At 38.8% G+C, this 19,729-nt stretch overlaps 6 protein-coding genes across 6 annotated transcripts; 3 read left to right on the top strand and 3 right to left on the bottom strand.

Moving 5' to 3' along the window:
- Positions 1-389: 389 nt before the first annotated feature.
- Positions 390-6,653, top strand: GCK72_009367 (uncharacterized protein; the record flags this gene model as incomplete). The annotated part of the gene is made up of 11 exons (XM_003113057.2): positions 390-431; positions 1,012-1,121; positions 2,678-2,819; positions 2,877-3,220; positions 3,376-3,619; positions 3,667-3,791; positions 3,839-3,973; positions 4,683-6,048; positions 6,095-6,220; positions 6,269-6,403; positions 6,462-6,653. The coding sequence occupies 11 exons, from the start codon at positions 390-392 to the stop codon at positions 6,651-6,653; spliced, it is 2,961 nt and encodes a 986-aa protein (XP_003113105.2).
- Positions 6,654-7,091: 438 nt separating this feature from the next.
- On the bottom strand, positions 7,092-7,835 carry GCK72_009366 (uncharacterized protein; the record flags this gene model as incomplete). The annotated part of the gene is made up of 2 exons (XM_003112982.2): positions 7,092-7,245; positions 7,759-7,835. The coding sequence occupies 2 exons, from the start codon at positions 7,833-7,835 to the stop codon at positions 7,092-7,094; spliced, it is 231 nt and encodes a 76-aa protein (XP_003113030.1).
- A 940-nt stretch (positions 7,836-8,775) lies between these two features.
- On the top strand, positions 8,776-11,292 carry GCK72_009364 (uncharacterized protein; the record flags this gene model as incomplete). The annotated part of the gene is made up of 4 exons (XM_003113151.2): positions 8,776-8,883; positions 9,582-10,298; positions 10,341-10,833; positions 10,877-11,292. 4 exons carry the CDS (start codon positions 8,776-8,778, stop codon positions 11,290-11,292), a joined length of 1,734 nt encoding a protein of 577 aa, XP_003113199.2.
- On the bottom strand, positions 8,953-9,335 carry GCK72_009365 (uncharacterized protein; the record flags this gene model as incomplete). The annotated part of the gene is made up of 2 exons (XM_053727347.1): positions 8,953-9,156; positions 9,201-9,335. The coding sequence occupies 2 exons, from the start codon at positions 9,333-9,335 to the stop codon at positions 8,953-8,955; spliced, it is 339 nt and encodes a 112-aa protein (XP_053586924.1).
- A 335-nt stretch (positions 11,293-11,627) lies between the features above and the next one.
- GCK72_009362 (uncharacterized protein) lies at positions 11,628-18,107 on the bottom strand (the record flags this gene model as incomplete). Its single annotated transcript, XM_053727345.1, has 11 exons — positions 11,628-11,719; positions 11,801-12,422; positions 14,335-14,426; positions 14,945-15,002; positions 15,054-15,190; positions 16,049-16,223; positions 16,351-16,468; positions 16,513-16,631; positions 16,675-16,888; positions 17,788-17,850; positions 18,046-18,107. 11 exons carry the CDS (start codon positions 18,105-18,107, stop codon positions 11,628-11,630), a joined length of 1,752 nt encoding a protein of 583 aa, XP_053586922.1.
- GCK72_009363 (uncharacterized protein) lies at positions 15,448-15,978 on the top strand (the record flags this gene model as incomplete). The annotated part of the gene is made up of 2 exons (XM_053727346.1): positions 15,448-15,576; positions 15,670-15,978. The coding sequence occupies 2 exons, from the start codon at positions 15,448-15,450 to the stop codon at positions 15,976-15,978; spliced, it is 438 nt and encodes a 145-aa protein (XP_053586923.1).
- Positions 18,108-19,729: the final 1,622 nt, after the last annotated feature.

Genomic DNA, 19,729 nt, shown 5'->3' with positions numbered 1-19,729 from the left:
CTGTTCTTTTACTTTTCTCTTTCAATATCCGCGCACCCCACGCAACTTCTTCCCTCCATCCCAATTGATATCCGCAGTATTTGTGCTGGATTCGATCTCTCTCTCTCTGTCTATCTTTTCTCTCGGGGGCGTCGTTTTCCTTGTTGCTCCCAGATCTCTTTCTCTGACATCTCTGTCGTCTCTTATCTCTCATCGAATTGGCTCCCGGGAGCACTCCGCACACTCATCCCCAACTCTCCAAGTACACCCCACTTTATTATTATATTCGATTCGTCTTCTTCATCTTCTCAAATCCTGTCCCCTTGTTATTTTGAATTTATTGGATACACATTTGAAATCTGAACAATATATTCTGAAATTTATTTTTTGCTGAAAATAGATAAATCCTCATGAGCAGTTCTCCACAAAATGAGGCAGAGGCTCGCGAAAAAGTAAGTGAAGATATTGGAAGATTTCGTAATTGGGGATGACTTTAAACTTTTTGAAACATCAAAAATTAACTTTTGGATTCGGGAATGTTGCTGAGTAGGCGTTGATTCTGTAGGTTTTCAAAAAATCAGAATCTTGATTCATAGGGGGAAACTGAAAAAGGTTTAGTTAGCATGGATTTATGAACGCGCTATCAAAATTTTAAAGAAAATTATAAACTCAAGAATCGAAAAAAGATACTGAATGACTCTACGCCAGTTTTCTTCTTAACGAATTCCAAAATGTATACGGTAGCCCGAATTTTCAATATAATCAGGTTACAAAAAACGATGAAACTCGAAAGTCTCGTTTTTTAAAAAATATATTTGACAAAGTCTTATCTGAGATTCTTGAATCAGTTTGAAAACTCTCTCTGATTGTCGTTATGAACTTCTTCTTTTCTCCAAAAACTTGTTTCTTGGCCTAAATTTCCCAGAGTTTCATAACCAGTAACACTAGTTTTCGACCACTTATTCAGTGTGAAAACAGTTCAAATCTTCAAAAAACAACCAAAACCATATGACCTCTCTCTATTTCTTTCAGATGCGCGAGCTGATGTCACGTCCACCATCAAGTCGACCAGCTGATTTCGTGAACCCTCTTGAAAAGATCGAGCAGTTGCTGACGTGTCCGATTTGTCTCGATCGCTACAAGTAAGTCTGTGATCTCAATCAGCTGTTCGTTTTGACAAAGTTGTGTTAAGAGATGGGGGGACAAAACAAGAAAACCTAGTGCAATTTGAAGTGATTTGAGAAGGAGAAAAGAGCGTGTGACTTATTTCTTTTCAATGACTGACCAGTGTTATCACATGACCCTCTGAGTCTCTTGGAGTACCGCTCGCTGATTTCGATTTTCAAAATCTAGACTTTTGTTGAGGGAAGAGGAAACTGTAGACGAAAGCATAATAAACAAGTGATATTTGCTCCCCGCCAATTTGTGAAAAACAACAATAAAATCAAGACTTCTTTTGGGTGGAAAAGGGAAGTTAAGTGATCAACAATATAGAGGATCAGATCACGAATCGAAAATCTTGTGAAGGGAGAATCTGGTAGTGGAACAGGAAAGAGAGTACATTGATATCTTGTGGATTTAGGAGAGGGAGTTAGTTGTTAAAACATCAGAGTTTGAGCCAATAGAAGGAAAACTGAATGATGAGAACTAAATTGATTTTAGTGCACTTACCATTCGGTTTTAAGAGTTGAAAGCAAAGCATTATTGTCCAGGAGAGTCATCGTTTGTAGCAGCATCACCAGATTAATAGGCTTCGGGTTTTTACAGTTTCAGTGCAAGTTAGTCTTGGATGCCTACTGGTGCCACAAATACAAAAATTTTTAAAGAGATTTTTAAGTTTTCGAGAAGTAAATCGTGATTTGGCGTACAGAAATCTTTCAAGTTTTGTTCTAAATTCCCGCTTCTTTTAACTCTCCAGTTACATCTGATTCTCCAGAGTACTCCAAGTTTTTATACAGAAAACCCTCTGGTTAAACGAAATCTCCCAATTTTTATGTTCCCTGGCACAACCTTCCTCTCTGTTATTTTCCAGTTCAAGAGTCATTGAGGTCAGCAGATCAGTTTTCGAGACTCATAGACACCTATGAATGCATGAAACCGAAACTTTATATATCAGATTACTCTAGCTTTGAACACTTATGTCACATTTTACACATGCTGACACGAAGTTGTACAGACATCAGGACACACAGGTTCCGTTCATTTATTTCCAATAATTCAAAACTTTGTAACCGTTTCGAAAGAGTTTTGGCAAATGAAACGTTATTTCGGAAACTGCTGTTTACGCTACAAACTACAAATTAATCACGTAATGACTTCAGTCGTCTCATCTTTTTTCTTCTTCAACTAATTGTATTTCGAAACAATTTCTCTCTGTGAGAGTTGTGTCCATCACGAACGGCTTTTCCTCTACTTTCCATTTCTTTTTTCTTTTTTACAACCGGAGAGAAGAGTGAAGACACTTTCGCCTCTTTTCCACTCGGAATCTCCGCCAATTTCAAACTATTTTGCCATTCGGATTGAGGAAAAGAAAAGATGCAAAGTGTGTGTATTACACCTCGGGAAAAGAGAGAGCAAGGGGATGCTCTTTGAAAGATATCGAAGAGAAATCAGACAGATAAAGATGACTTTTATGATTTTTGTAACGGAAACGAGTTGTGAAATCGAGGAACTAACCCATATCGTATCAAATTTACAGACAACCAAAATTACTTCCTTGCCAACACACCTTCTGCTATCCATGTCTGGAAAGCTGTGCAGATACTCTTCACCGAAATCTGAAATGTCCAGAATGCAGGGCAGAACACAATATTCCATACGACGGAGTCAAGGCTTTTCAGGTACCAGAAATCACAAAAACCTAATCAAAAAACAGGAAAAAACAAGTATGTTTTCAGCCAAACTACACACTAACCGGGTTTCTCGAGATTCATCTGCAAGCCACTCCAGAATCGTCGGCAGAAATCGAAGAATACATTCACAGGTACAATCTGGAGAGATGCAAAATATGTGATGAGAAAGCGGACTGTGAGCCATGTGCACATTGTGATCGGAAGGCATGCAAAGAGTGTCGACAGACTCATATGGATATGCTGAAAAGAGACATGTCGAGACTGTTGAATCAAGTGAAAAGACTTGCCAATCGGATTACGGAAGCGTCGGATAATTTATCGAAAGGAATTGACATGATGACTATGAATTGTGAAACTACGAAAGCTGAAGTCAAGGAGTATTTTCACAGGTGAGTCATTTGGGAAATGGGAAAACAATCTGCTGGTTGAATAGGATTTTGATATATTTGTTGGTCTTCAAAAGACCTCGAAACTCCACAACTTGCTAGGCGCATCACAAAACGTTCAAATTAAAGCTACTCATTACTACTTCCCCCATTTCCAGATACCAACGAGAACTGAAAAAGAAAGAAGACAATTTCTTGATGGAAATCGACACTTTCCAAGCCACCGAGAGCAGAACAATGAGCAATCTGCGAGATGTTCTCGAAATCGAGAGTTCCAACATGAGCGAAGCAGTCTCAAGACTTGATGCTGCAATCAAGGGAGAATGTTCGATTGATGATGCTGACTTGGTTCGAATGAAGAATACATTCACTGAAGGACTTGAGTATCTAAGGAATTTCCAGGTAAAACTTAAATTTGAAATCCAGCATACTAACTTTCAAAATTGTAGCCCGACGCAGATGAGTTGTTCAATCGAAAACTTCGCTTCTCAGCTGGAGACGATGCTGCGAAACTACCAGCAGCTATCGCTACTTCTGGTGAACTTTGTGTCTTGGTTCCTCAGTTTTCGGGAAGGTAACAACTATCCTCTAGAACTAACTCATTCAATTTCTCTTTTCCAGATACCTCCCACTAGAACAATCATATCTTCCTCGCCCATTTCGTTTACCATTGGAAAGTGACAGTTATCGAGTGAAAGCAGACGAAAGAGCAAGCATGAGAGAACGGGAAAACGATCGAACTTCTTCTAGACACAGGTATGTTTCAGAAGGGAATTGGTGGACTAACATGTCTTGAATAGTGGAATTATGTAGATGAAATGATTAGATTAGAAAACTAACAATAACAATGATGAATGTTAAGGTGAAATCAACGTCCGTTCAGGCTCTACATCATGTTTTATATTATTTCTTTTTGTTGGTTCAATGTATTTCGTTTAGTAGTTTTGTCTAGATTTTGTTAGTAGTTGCTTTTAGAAAATTGTAGTTTTCGTTAATTATAGAAAAAACAGTGCTAGTCAAAAAAACTCAAACGGGTTTTTGAAGCTGAAAATTCTGAAAATTTTTCTTACTGTGTTCACAAGATTAGCTTTGGATTTTGGGTCACAGTAATCTTTTGAAAACGTTCTGAAATAGGTCTTTTGAAACCGAAGGTAAAAATATACTCCCATTTGTAGAGAGACCTTGTATTGTATCTTTTATTTCAAAAAAGTTAAGCGGCTTTTTGATGATTTGAAACATTTTGAGACAACATAGTTTGTAGAAAGACATTAGAAGGTTTCAGCTTTCAAAAATTCTGAAATTTTTTTTATGATTCAGTACTGTACTTAGTTAGAAACTCATGTTATAAATCTAATATTAAACCAGTATTCGTATACAAATATTTTGTTAATTTATGTTATTTCTAACCTCTCTCGGTTCCTTCTAAAACCTATCGTTTCCCATTCTATTCTCTATCTTTTTTCAGTCATCGAAACCCTGAACCCGACGAAAGCTCGATTCGTTATCGACGACGTCAGCAATTAGAGGAAGAAGCATGGAATAGACTTCGTAATTCATCAGCTGCTCCTTCTCTTCTCACCACATCCACAATCGTCACTTCGGATACATCTGCCTCTAGAACATCGCCGTGGGCTGCCGATCGTGTCTCACGATCAGTTGAACCAACCAAGTCACGGCCAACAAGTCTCATTGTTCCGAACACTGAAACTCCAAGAACAGTGTCACCAATTGCCAGTAAGCCACCACTTCCACCAGCAGCCTCTTCAATTGACCGAACCGAAGATGCATCACCAGCCCCTTTACCTCAACTTCCGATCCGTAAACCTCCATTGCCACGTCAGCAATCAAGTAATGACGATTCTTTAAACGAGAAAGTGGAGACAATCCGACGAGCTCATCAACAACGCCAAGCAAGTCAAGCGGCGTCACGGGCTGTCTCCAGTGAAGAATCAGAGGGAGAGGATTTTCCCGTGAGCACGAACCGCGGTAGAATACGAATAGTGTGTCGTGCGGCGTCCGTCAACCGAGAAGACGGACTGATGACAATGATTCCTGGAACTGGTACAATTCTGCATACCCAGTTACCACAATCTGTCCATTCTCAACCACTCACTAATGGAACAACCACTACAACAACCACAACAACAACAACACCTTCAGGAGAACAAGTCGCGATTCCAGTCACACATTTCACAGGTGAGGAAGATGAAAGCGACATCGTCGTGCCTGCATGGTTACAGCGTCGGAGGCAACGCTTCCAACGCTCTCGTACCAATCCAGACCTGCAGGCACAGTTCACAAGTGCTCGAGTGCAGCAACTTCTCGCCGAACGTCAATCTCGTTTAGACTCATCTACAACGACAGACGAAGAGAAAGAGAAGTTGGCTGTAATGAGACAACGTGGCAGAAGTGCGTCACGTGAAGCCGGTGAATGGAGAGCACGTGGTCGGCCACGGGCGGTGTTCGGAAGAAAAGGTGCAAAAGATGGGGAATTGAATTGGCCGAGGGGAATATGTGCTATGGCAGGTGGTCTTGTTGCAACTTGTGATTCGTCTAACCATCGTGTATGTGTGTTCGATAAAGATGGAAAGTTTGTCCGTCAATTCGGAGGATACGGATCGGGTAGTGGTCAACTTGACTCTGCTGCTGGCCTGGCTAGCTCGAAACTTCGTATTGTTGTGTCCGATAGGTACAATCATCGGATTTCTGTGTTCGGTTTAGAGGGTGATCATTTGTTTTCATTCGGAGGACATGGACAAGGAAATGCCAAGTTCAATAATCCTTGGGGAGTGGCTGTGGATGATTTGGGAAGTATCTATGTTGCTGATAAGGTATAGGATCTGAAAACACTCATTCCAGAAACTAATACTTTTTCAGGACAACCATCGTGTTCAAGTCTTTGATAAAAATGGTCAGTTCATTGCGAAGTTCGGATCATTCGGACACCTTCCTGGTCAACTTAACAGCCCACTCTTCATTGCAGTTAGCAGAGTAACCCATCACGTAATTCCTGAATAATCCAATAGCCTCTAAAACATTATTTTGTTTCAGGTGTATGTATCCGATTCGTCAAACCATCGAATCAGCGTATTCGATCCACATGGTGTCCATTTGTTCTCGTTTGGCGAAGAAGGTTTTCATGGTGGACAATTCAAATTCCCACGTGGAATTGCTATAGATTCGCAAGTGAGAAACTAGAAATATAGGAGGCTTATTATCGTAATCTCAACTTTCTATCTTTTAGGAAAACATAATAATTGCCGATTCTGGCAATAACCGAATTCAAATCTTCGACGCTCAAGGTCAATTCGTCTCCTCGTTCGGAACTTGGGGTGGAGGAGCAGGACAACTCAAAGGTGTTGAAGATGTTTGTGTTACAGTCGACGGTTCAATTGTTGTCACTGATCGTGAGAATCATCGCATTCAGATCTTCTAAATGTTTTCTTTTTCGGGCATTTTCTACTTTTTTACTTGATTTCTTTTTTTAATATCAATAATTTCTGTTCTCGACACCGATGCGATCAATTTAGTGTTTTCAACTTTAGGTACAAAAACACTTGTTACAAGTATTATCTGTATTTCAATTCTGAAAAAAGTTTAAATAAATATTTATTTGACTATTTTGAAGTATCGAATTTCAGTTCTTTTTTTATTTACATCTTCTGAACTGGGGAATTTTCCACTTGTACAAAGTTTTAGTATTTCGACTTCCATATTTATCTTCTCATTTTTCTCAGCGTCTTCAGATGTGAGCTTTGCCTTCAAATTATTATTTCGAAAATTCATTATACTAATTCATTCAATAAATAAATATATATTTTTAATTTGTGGAAAATGGAATACTCGATTTGGCAATTAAAAATGAACACAACGATTATTGAGTAACAATACTGCGAAGAAGGGTTGACGATAGTTTCTCCAGCTTTTTCACGTCTTGCAACTGGTTTGTGCTGTATTGAAGGCAGACAATATCGTCGGTGAGCTTCAGAACAAGTTGCCCCTTTGTGTGATTGTATTTGGTGACGAATCTGGAATTTCAATTGATTGGATTGGTTCTAAATAAAGTGAACTTTCTGAATTGAAAGAAATTTCTTACAATCGAGGTGAGTTTTTATGATATTTACAAGAACTTATTACCAGACTTGCAAAATTCCGGGCCGGCCCGCCCCGGTTTTGGCCCGGCCCGGATTTGAATTTTTGAACTTTTTTCACTACAATTTTTCGTCCAAAAATTTATTTTCTGAAAATTTTTCTTATTTTTCCTCAAGTATATTTCTCAAAAACCTTTGAAACCTACAAAAATTGTTTTTAAGAAATATTTTTCAAAAAAAATTGGGAAATTTTCGAAAAAAAAAAATTGAATTTTTTTCAGTACTGAACTTCCGGGCCGACCGGGCCGGGCCGGGCCCTAGAAATTTTCATTCCGGCCCGGCCCGGCCCGGCCCGTTGCAAGTCTGCTTATTACGGTTTTTTAAAACTCAAATTCAACCAGGACAACTGGAAAAATTGAAATTATAGTGAACTTTTTAAAAATCACGAACCTGCACTTTTCTGGATTCGCACTGTGCAGTCTTTCAGCAGCTTTTGCGAATTCGTCCCAGCTTGTGAAGTATGTCATTTTGTCTGAAAAATGTATTATATTTTGGTGTTTTGAGTTGATCAAACGGAGAAAAATAAGCAGAAAACAGAAGATCGTGTTTTTGTTTATTCTGACTACATCTTATATTTTAACAAAAATTTTTTGAAGTAAATAAAACTTATTGAGCACTAGTGCTAGCACTGAAAACTGATTAACTCGAGCTTGACGAACCTTCCACACATACTTGCAACGGGCCGGGCCGGGCCGGGCCGGGCCGATTTGAGAATTTTCACCGGCCCGGCCCGGCCCGGGTCACAGTACAAAAATTTGAAAATTTGAATTTTTTTGAAAATTTTTTTGATTTTTTCGCAAAAAAGTCGAATTTTCGACTATGTTTTTACATATCGATAAAACTCAAGTTTACATAGGATTTTTGACTATTTTTGATAAAAATTTCAAAAAATTTCGAAAAATTTTGTGAAAAAATTGGGCTCATTTTTTGACTCCGGGCCGACCGGGCCGGGCCGGGCCGGCAACTTTCTCTACCGGCCCGGGCCGACGGGCCGAGCCGGGCCGGGCCGATATTTTGCAAGTATGCTTCCACATCACGTTTTCAGGGCTGTCGTGAAATTGAGTACATTGTCCGCAGTCTGCCACCCACCGGTGTTTGCGTACTCTCGGAAAAATGTATTTCGGATTTTTTTGCAACTCTGAAAATTAAGTTTCATGACCTTTTGAACTATCAATTTACTTTTTCCTTTTTATAGAAATTAAGTTAGGTATTCAAAAATATTTTAGTAAGTAGACTCTATACTAATCAGACGTATTTTCATGTCAAAAGGAAGAAAAATATTTGAACAACCATATTGTAGATCCTCTATGATTCTCGTCTTATTTTGTTACTGAACGCATTTATTTTATCTCATCATTATTGCTCCTAAGTGTGGCTTTCCAATAAAATCGGTTTTCAGACGTCAAAATGACATCCAAAGTGGGAGCGGTTGCTACCAAAACCTACCGCGAGAAGCTCGGACCTGAAATTCTCGAAGTGTTCGACAAAAGTTATAACTCTTTCACAGACGTACAGGTAAGAAACGAATTTATTTGAAGTGAATTGATAGAAACAAGTAAGCAACAATAAAATGTGAGATTCCATTCAGTCTTTCTTCAACTTGGCCTGTTCATTCTTTTTAGCATCATCCCATGGAAAACGGAAGGGGTTTGCAGGCGTCATGTCTCTCCATTCTCTGTCTATATCGATGTCATATTCGGTTATTTTAACTTTACAGCATTTCGCCATAATTATTACAAAAAGAATCGCTAAAACGATAACGAGAAACACGAATACGTAGAAAGATTCCTGAAAATGTGATAATTTATTGTTTAAAAAAATTATTAATTTACCTCATCAAATAGTTCGTTAAATGTAGGAACTGCTTGATTCATCTGATGAACAACGTCCAGCATTAATCGAGTCTTCCCGTTTTTTCGTTTTCCTTGGTAGTAATATGCTCCCCAGTCTTGTTTAGGTTTATTCATTTTTGATGTAAAGAATTTAAAACAAAAATCGGGAAGCCAGAAATATTAGTTGAGAATACTGAGGGTCGCCAGAAAGCTTAATAGGTCAGAAAGAGAGGAGCTGGGATATTGATTGAAGAATAGCGACTCTTCGCTAGAGACGCAGCGTAGGGAGAGAGGAAGCACTCGGCTTCTCGCAGCTGCGCGAGGGGAACCATCAGAAAATGGCAGTGTTTGTAATGTGATTTATTGTGTTCTTCTTTTCAGGTCCTCGCCGGTACTCATCTCTTGAATCTGTCAGATGTCGTTGTTGAGTCACCAACCGGATCCGGAAAAACACTCGCATTCGTTCTACCGATGATGAGAATGATTCAAAATGCGAGACTCCAACCAAATGAAACCGGAGCACTCATTTTGTCACCATCGAGAGAACTGTGTAGTCAAATTGTTAACGTGATCAAGCCGTTCGCAGATAAACTGAATCTAACAGTGGAGACAGTCACTGGTGGACAGAAAGTGGACAAAAACATCAAGATGTTCAAAAGTAAGAGTATCAACATTCTCGTCGCCACTCCAGGACGCCTGTTTCAAATCATTCAACACGAAAAGACAATGATCGCCAGAGCAATGAAGGGTGTACAATTGTTGGTTATCGATGAAGCGGATCGATTCAATGAAATTCAATTTGAGGATCACATGAGAGAAATTCTTTCATGTATTCCAAAGCAACGTCGTACCGGATTGTTTTCGGCTACTCAAGTAAAAGAAGAAGACGATTTGATGGTTTTCGGTTTGAGAAATGCTAAACAAGTGAAAGTATCTCAAGAGAGAAATTCTGCGGCTCCATCAACACTGAAAAACTATTTTGTTGAATGTCCTGCTGATGAGAAAACGAGTGTTTGTCTTGAATTCATTCGTCAAAGAACCGATAAGAAGGTTCTTATTTTCTTCCCTTCCTGTAATTCCGTGCGATATTTCCAAAAGGTAATTTTAATCATTAATCAGCAAAAAACATGTTTTATTCAGATCTTCGAAAGATGCCTCACCAAACGTCCTCTCTTTTCTGTTCATGGTAAATGCTCGAACCCACATCGTGCTTCACAAATCAAAGCATTCTCTGATAGTAAAAATGGAGTGATGATCTCAACTGACGTGATGGCTCGAGGAATTGACATCACTGATATCGACTGGGTTATTCAGTTTGACCTTCCAAAACATTCCAGCTGGTTTGTTCACAGAGCTGGAAGAACTGCAAGATGTGGACGTGATGGAAATGCATTGATTCTGATTGCCACTGAACAGCTCGCATATGTTAACTTCCTCGATAACCATGAGAAAGTTAAACTTGAGGAAGTTAAAGTTCCAACCAGTACATCTAGAAAGGCAGAGGAGTTGAGACAGAAGATGATCAAAATTCAGTGCTCTGATCGTGCTATTCTGGAACTCGGAACTCGAGCATTCGTCAGTCATATCGAGTCATATGCCAAGCACGATTGTCATCTCATTTGCTCTCTTGATGGTATTTTTAAACGATTTTACTCATCCAAACAGTATCCTTTCAGATCTCAACGTAGTTGGACTCGCCAACTCTTATGCTCTTCTCCGATTGCCAAAGATGCGAGAGCTGTCTTCAAGAAAGGACCTCGAGCAATTCGATAGAAGTGACATTGAGACTTCCGAAATCAAGTATGCTGATCAAAAGCTTGAAGCCAATCGGGACACTTTTATGAAGGAGAAACACGATAAAAAGATCGAGTCATTGGCAGCAAAGGAGAAGAAACGACGAGAGAAGGAGGCACGTAAACTGAAGAGAGCTGGAGGACGATTCAAGAGTCGTGCAACTGGAGCAAATGCTGAAGAGACCCGTGCTAAGAAGAGAAAGTCAGAGGAAGAGGACGATGCTCAAAATGATATTCGATTGTTGAAGAAGATCAAGAGAGGAAAGTTGAGTAAGAAGGAGATCAAGGATGTTCTTTAAATCAATGTTTTTTTGTTTTTTGTTTCTGTTTTTATATTTTATCCCAATTTGTTGTTACCGTTACTCCTTTTGTTATCAGTTTTCTGTTATCAATCTTAATGAAATCTCGTTTTTTATTATTGCAAAACGATATGAGATCGCAAAAATCGCAAATAGGAAAAAGGAAAAAGGAAAGTAAAATGTGAGATTCAATTTTTGAAAATAAAGTATAAATCGGAGATCACTCAAATGATTTAAAAAGAAGAATAGATCGATTATGAGATCCTAGATGAAATTAATATTTAGATAAATAATTAGGAATGAGGAAACTAATAAAAATTAAAAGATAAGTTAATCTACCACTGTTGATAATGTGGATTCTCGACGACTCCAGAAGAAGCGCCGTGATCGTCCCAAGCGGTTGCGAAGGGGTTTGTCGGGTTGGGAGCTGGAAAAACCATTTATTGAAGAAAAATATAATTTTTCGATACAAAATTTTCGGGAGAGGTCTCAGGCATTCTTTGCTTACCTTGTGCAGTTGGTTGTGCCTGATAAGAAGCCTCAATTCCAGCTGGAAGAGTAGTGAAAGTCGTCTCAGCTGCACCATATCCAGTCCCATTAATTCCAGTTTTATTCACCAATTCCTTATTCGACCACTCCTCTTCTTCCTTCGGCTCCGCCCACTCTTGCAGTTCTCCAGATGCATAAACTGCATAGAAAGTGACTCCAGTGAAATGAATGAGACTTGCTAAAAGGAAAACACTTGTCCATCCATGTTTAGAGTGAGCAGTGAATGCTTCTGTCACAAATGGACATGTCAATCCAGCAAGTGTACCAATTCCATTTGAGAAACCCATTAGAATGGCGGCGTAACGGGGTGCAATGTCCAAATGGTTCACGTTGAATCCTGAAATGGCGAATCCAGACATTCCGACGGCAGCAATCAGAGCCATTATAGCAGTTGTATCACTTGTTGTGTAGGCAACAATCAACATGAAAGCAGCTTCTCCTCCGAATCCTCCACAATTGAATATCTTTCGAACTGCAGTTGTTGAGAGAATCTTATTCGAACGGAGGTAATCGGCAAGTTGACCTCCCATCAAAACGACACATCCCATCACCAAATGAGGAATCGCTGCGAGGAGACCGGACTGAAAAAGAGGAGAGTACGGTATGAAAGTTGTCTGTCACGATTCTTTCTTTGAAGCGAAATTCTTCAGTGACATCTAGTATCAAACCCGATAGACTACCCAAAACTGCACGTACTGTCTCTTTCGTAACAAAAGTCAAAGAATTCAACTAAAGATCAGTCGGTATTCATTTGAACCCGGCGGAACGGAGGGAATGGGAAATTGATGACCTTCAAAGAATTTCTGAGATCAAACCACATATAGAAAAGCACAAATTAATGATTTATGTGAAGAAGAGATGAGTTAAGTTGGAATTGATGTTGAAGACTAGACTTTTCAAGTTTTCCAACCAAATGAGCTGGCTAAATGGTACAAGCCAATAAGATACGGTGACGTTTTGATTTCGAGCACAGCCATAGAATGTCAGAGAGTCATCAAAACTTCAGAAATATTTTAAATGCCTGTTTACACGGAAAATTCTGTCTTATATCGATGTGATGTTAATCAGTGGAATGAAGTTTTCCCATACTTGCAACGGGCCGGGCCGGGCCGATTTGAGAATTTTCACCGGCCCGGCCCGGCACGGCCCGGTCGGCCCGGGTCACAGTACAAAAATTTGAAAATTTGAATTTTTTTGAAAATTTTTTTGATTTTTTTTGCAAAAAAGTCGAATTTTCGACTATGTTTTTACATATCGATAAAACTCAAGTGTACATAGGATTTTTGACTATTTTTGATGAAAATTTCAAAAAATTTCGAAAAATTTTGTGAAAAAATTGTGCTTATTTTTTGACTCCGGGCCGACCGGGCCGGGCCGGGCCGGCAACTTTCTCGACCAGCCGGGCCGGGCCGATATTTTGCAAGAATGAGTTTTCCAGTTTTCTCTCCTTTTGTGAAATGTGGGGGATGGTCTCGAAGCTCGACTATAAACCGATCGTGTTCAGTCATGGATCCCACGAATTAGTGCGTTAAGTATCAAGGTTTCCACAACTCCTGCTAATCGTGACAACTTCATAAAACATTGTTGAAATCAGTTCGCCACAGAAACAAATGATCAATTCAAAGACTAAACTAAAACCAAAAAGTTCTTGATCTCACATTATCGGGAATAGAAGAATGTGAGAATGACCGCCAAAATTGAGAGATGTTACTACAGATGTAGACAATAACTTCCTTGTCGATGTCTTTGTTTGAGTTGTTTCGAAGCAAACTAGAGAAGCTTTTCAGTTTTTTTTCTGATTCAGAATTTGATTGAAACAATGATTTCAAACAGAAAATGTCTCAAATACTGAAGTGGTGAGACTCTTTCCGACTATTATGATTGGTGACCAAATGACGCAGAATTTACTAGGTTGGCACGCGGAAATACATGCAGTAAAAGGGCGTGAATCTATTTCGGAAATCATCTTGAGCTGTGCGGAAGTAAAATTTTTGAAAAGGGAAGAAGGAAGAAGGAAGTCGAAGGAAGTAATTCCGCACAGCTCTGCTTGGGACCTATAGTAAATAATCTGAGTTTAATTGTCTCTAGTTTGATCTCTTACAAATTTGAGGGTCATTCAAAGACATTCTTCGCTTCTCTATTCGTTAGTTCCGACGACCAACAAATGACGTTCATTAACTTTTTGTTCTCGATCACCATCTTTTTTTCTCAACTTTTTTTTGTAAATAACTGTACGTGCAGATTCATTTTGTCTTTGATTTTCGAATCAATATCAAATGTTATCTTGATGGTGAATTTTCTGACTTCGGTAGTGAAACCGATTTTTCGAACATTTTGGATCGATAGAGAATGTGTTCTTGATATCTTATCATTACTGTTGGAATGGTAAACAGAAGATGGCATCTGTTCAAAAATCTTTCTTGCCAAAAGTTTTTTTTTTCGTTTTTGATAGATAGAGGAATACACTTTTAGTCAAAAACCAAACAAACCCACATCAGCAATTTTCATTCCCAACGCTTCCTTCATGTAGGTCAACTGATTTTGGAGAAGAAGATAAAATGTCCAACTACGAGCGAAGTTTGCAACTGAAAGAAAAGAAACATTGAGGAAACAATAGAAATGAGTTTGAAGAGTTTGAAGTTGGTTGAGAACAACTTCAGAAATTTCATTTTTCTAAAAACATAGATGTTTAGGTCTCAAGCATATGGTACCGAGGAAGATTTACGGATGCAGTGATTCAAAATTTAAAAAGTCATTTTGTGAAAAAGGTAATTTTCCGCGTGAACGACAAAAATGAACCAACTTTCTGAATCAGGTACCATATTCGACTCGGAGAGTTGTGATTTGAGACTAAAATTAAAAACAAGTTCCAAATTTCAGAAGATTCATAAGTTAAACCTTTTGGTATCACCGAAGTGGTCAGTACAAACTCGAAAACAAACAAATATTTTCAAACCAGTTTCTAGATATACTATAGGAATAAAAAAGGAAAGTATAACCTATGTAAGCAATAAAAAAATTTAAGGTTTTGAATTCCAGAAATCTTGTTTTTTTTTCTATTTTTTACAACTACCGTAATCCTACAATTTACTCGTTAGCTTACCAATGATAGCCCAAACAGGTTTCGAAGTGACAATGGCTTTCCAAGGGATCGATCTGATCTGAAAATAATAAATTAACTAACTCAAGATTCCGTTCTCGTTCATTATTACAGTAGGATGTGTGTTCGATACATGGCCAATTGCGTCTTCAATGAAAATCTTTTCCTCTTGTGATATAGTTGGATGGAATGCTGGCTTCTCGAATGTAACACAAAACCAAACAATAGCCCAGATGACACCACAGACTCCTGAAAAAAAAAACCTTCCGATTTTTTCTTTCCTCTTCTTGTTCTTTTTGTTTCGAGGACACATAAATGGTGTGATTGATGATATCTCTCTCCCTTCTTTCGTGCAGTGTAATTGAACCTTTTCCATCTGATTGTCATCAGAAAAGGAGAGATTTTTTTCGTTTCGAGAACAGATAGGGGCGGGGTCGCTTATGGAAAAAGTAGTTTAAAAAGAGAACAAGTTGATGAAATGGTTACTTATTTACGAGACTGAAACTATGAAGTGCTTATTATTATTATCGGTACTTTTGCCCTGTGTTTCTTCACAGTTAGTGCAGAACTATCCGAATGTTATTCTGACTGGACAGCCAAGAGTTGTGGCGAGGAGGATACTCAATGTCGATATGGTAAGTCTCAGAAAGTAATACGGTAGGTCAGCATCTTGAGTTTAACTATGAACCTAACTAGTAATCTAATCTTACCATCCGTATCAATTTCAGAAAACAGCCCAACAACTAGCCCTCCCTGACGACCAAGAACATATCAGATATCGAGTGAATGTATTGAACAGACAAGAACTTCCACAACCCGAAGAAACTCCTTATCTGACTCAAGAAAGAACTCCAGTCATGGTCTACAGAAGAATATTGAGACCAGCCAGAATCACGTTCACTGGAGACGGAGTTGCGACGGATAGCTGGCAAGGAACGAGTGATGCAGTGGAGATGGAGTCATGGACATTGAATAGAAGACCCACCGTAGAAGGATCATTTGTACAGAATCAACAACCACAGAGATCTTTTCATTAGTTTGATTTTAACCTTTTTTGTAGTTTATGTTGTTGTGAAAAAAAGAGAAAATGATAAATAAATGACTTACCATAAAGATAGAACGGTGACGCCCATGAGACGTACGAAACCAGGAAGGCGGAGAGGGGTAAACCAAGTACAGCTCCAGCATAAGAACCAGTGAATGCAGTCGTCGCGAGTTTAGATCTTTCCATCGGAGGAGCCCAATATCTCCAGACACCATGCATTGCGGGATAGCATACTCCCTGAAAGTTTCAGCCTTAGATTATATATATTTATTAGGAAGGATGATGTGGCAAGGGACTGCAGATCACGAAAATGAGTCAAGATCTAATGAGTCTATTTGTGTTGTAGTGCATATAAATTACTTACTTGAACAAGTCCTTGAGCAATTTGAATAAATGCCACTAGATAGTCACTTTTTGCTTTGAAACCATACGGAAGAAGGATATTCAGGAAAGCACCGACACCGATTCCAAATCCAAATAATCTACAAAAAAGGGGTTTCTTCATATTCTAAACCGAATATCTCACTTATTCGGAGGAAACTTTGCAGCGAGAAAGCCAGCGGGAATCTGAGTGACCAAGTAGCCGTAGAAGTACGAACTCTCCATCACACTCAACTCTTCGATTGTCCAGTTGAATTCGTGCATCTGAATCCAAATATAGAATATTGAACCCTACGAAAGAACTCACATGAACTTTGCCCCATGGGTCTGTATAATTCTTGTACATATGCGTCTTAGCTGCACCGAAATTGCATCGAATTCCGAATGAAATCATGAATCCCATGTTGGCAAGAATGGCTAGAAGCCAACGTTTTCTACACTTTCCGATCCAAGTTTGCTCCATAAATTGGAGAACTTTGTTGGAATGCATTCGCATTGGGTTCTCATTTCCTTCTTCTTGCCTGAAACGTTTTGAGGATTGAGGTTCTAGGCTCATTCTTCTTTTCTCTGTACTTGGTTCGTAATATTGGACTCTGACCTTCTTACTTTCAGTTTTCTACGGTCTCTCTGTACAGTGATTCATGCTAGATCATGACGGTATCACTCACAGACGCTCTCATATTTCACTTCGCTATAAAAGAACAAAGACTTCAAAAAACCTCAGTCGAGATGTTTCTATATAACAAAGAAGCAACATCACTACACATTTTGGTCGGTCATCTATGCTAACCAAATCGAAAGATCACAAGAATGAGGAAGTCAGATAACTTTATGATATGAAAACTTGCACACGAATGAACGACCAGGAAACAAAACCTAGAAATCGAAAGTTAAAAAAACATATGGTTTGCTAAACAGAGTGAGGCATTATTTACAAGTTACTCTATCGGGTTTCTGTACCATTTCCTGATTCGATCTTCGATTTTTATTGAGTTTTTGGAACTTCATTTTCTTCATTACGTTGTCAACGATAAAAATGAAGGTTTTAACCAATAATTGTATCTATAAATCATTCTGGGAGACCGTGATAGTCTCTGAAAGTCAGCTATTTTTTCAGCTTGACCCACGAAAACTGGGCCAGATACCGTATTCTAGTTCATCATCTAATCAGTTATCTTGAACCTTGTTTCTCTGTTTCGTCAATCACTTCCTCTTCTTTTCAATTTCTTTCAAATTTTGTACAAACGATGCATGCTAAAATGTGACAGTTTCTTCTCTAGTTTGTCTTCTTCTCTGCTTTTTTCATCGTATTATTACACTAAAGAAAGGTAGAAAAGTATCGTTAAAGATCATTTGATACTTAAGGGATCACTTTTTGTGTTATAATCAGAACTGTAGCAAAGAAGATAACTGAACTAACATTTGTTGGGGAGGAGCTGGAGAAGCTGCAGACGAGGTGACCGATGATGCAGCTGCGGTCATTCTGAAAACCAGTAGACATAAAAAATGGAAAAAGGAATCAGAAAAATAAAGGTAAAGTTTGAATGAGTGCACTCATTTCTGCTTTTTCTCATGTGGCAATTTCACGGCCGTATGGCTTTTTGTTCACTCCGGAAATGGTTTGTGTCGAGGAGCAGTTTTTGGGTGAATAGAAACACAGAAGAAGCGGAGAACTCACTTTGCAATCGGGTCTCCAACCATTTGTTTGCCACGATCCCAAGCGTCGTTCCATGACGACATTGTCTGAAAATTGGGATGACGTTGAGAGTTTCAACAGATGAATGGAGAAGCACAAGTTTGGTGGTGGGAGGATAGAAGGATGTGAAGGAAGTCGAAAGGTAATAAAGAAAAGGAAACGATGAAGACGTGAAGAAGGACCTTTCCTCTTCTTTTCAGTCTCTTTTTTATGATCTACTACTCGCCCGGGCGGTGCACAACCCTCCCTTCGTTTCTACTACTTATTTATACATGCACTTGTCTTCTGACGGCTTCTGGTTTTTGATAGATGGGTAAGCTAGTGAGATATAAGATGGAAGAAAGAGTAGGGAACACTGGAACACTTGGAATAACAAGTTGTTATAATGCATAGCAGAGATATCTCTGAATGTATTCTGAATCTTCCTCTTCTTTTTCTTCTTCGAGAAATATTCAGAAGTAATTCAAAATGACATGCACATATTAGTGCAGTAGTCTTCCGCTCGAATTAACTGAAAAAGCTTTCGAGATGAAGCAAAAAAATAAGATGAAAAACGGGGGAGAGTGAGTTTGAATCAATACTAAACACCTGTCGGTTCAAGGAGTTACTTAGGGTTTGATAGAGTTATGGGGGGGGGGGGGGGGTTAAATTTGATTTTTCCATTATTTTCTGATTTTGAATCTGAAGTGGCAGTTACGGAGGTAGACGAAAGATGAAGAAATATCGTATAACGTTTTATCTTGAATTCTTAATTAATCACTTGAGTTCACTAGGTCTTTCCGTAGTTAAGAGGTGAAAAACAGTAGTAAAAATCTTTAAAACTGAAGTAAAATACGGCATTTCATCCATTTCAACTACGAGACCCATCTGGTGTTCGCGAACCGATAATCTAAGTTTTTCTCAAAATTCGAATCCATTTTCAGACTATTTCATGTAAAAATGCAATCACCTTAATTTAGAGAAGCAGGTTGACATTCGCTCTATCTAGGAACAAGAAGAATGTCAATCTCATTTTGGAGAGTTTGAACACAAAAGGCGATATTTAAAGTCGACGACATTCATAATAGACATCCCAAATTATCAAATACTTGGCTATTCCGTAAGCTAATGAGATTAACAAAAGGCTTCTCTTGTCTACCTAATTCTCAACAAATTGATCGTTCTCTACACAGGAACCAATCCACGTCATCAGGAAACGGAGGTGGTCACGACACGAAGTAAGATCTGATTTCAAGTCAAAAACGGGTGGTTGTAGAAAAAAAGAAAAAGGAAGGAAGCAGAAATGGTGGGAGGGACGGGACCGAATGAAGTTGACATTAATAGAAAATCGACTAAAAGAAAAAGAAGGACTGCACCACCAGCCGAGATGATGATGACGACTTTTTTGCCTTCTGCAACACATCTATTAATCTTTTTTCTGAAGGATGAAGAGGTAGGTGTGTTATGTAGTTTATGAGGAGGGAGTTGGAAATGGTGAAAAGAGAAAAAAGATTGTTTGCCGAACGGATGTGGTGAGATAATTAGATTTATTGCCATAACAATCAGTTGATTCAAATAGAAAATAGGTGGCAGGTTTGAGAAAAGGTTGAGAAGTTAAGGGTTCTAGAGGTACCAAATTATCTTTTTACTTTCAGCTAGAAATCTGAATAATAGGACGTGTACAGCT

This window comes from Caenorhabditis remanei, chromosome III (genome assembly GCF_010183535.1).
Source record: "Caenorhabditis remanei strain PX506 chromosome III, whole genome shotgun sequence".
NCBI classification, from domain to species: Eukaryota; Metazoa; Nematoda; class Chromadorea; order Rhabditida; family Rhabditidae; genus Caenorhabditis; species Caenorhabditis remanei.
The sequence above is the reverse complement of the archived record's forward strand: the minus strand, read 5'-3'. Positions and strand labels throughout refer to the sequence as shown.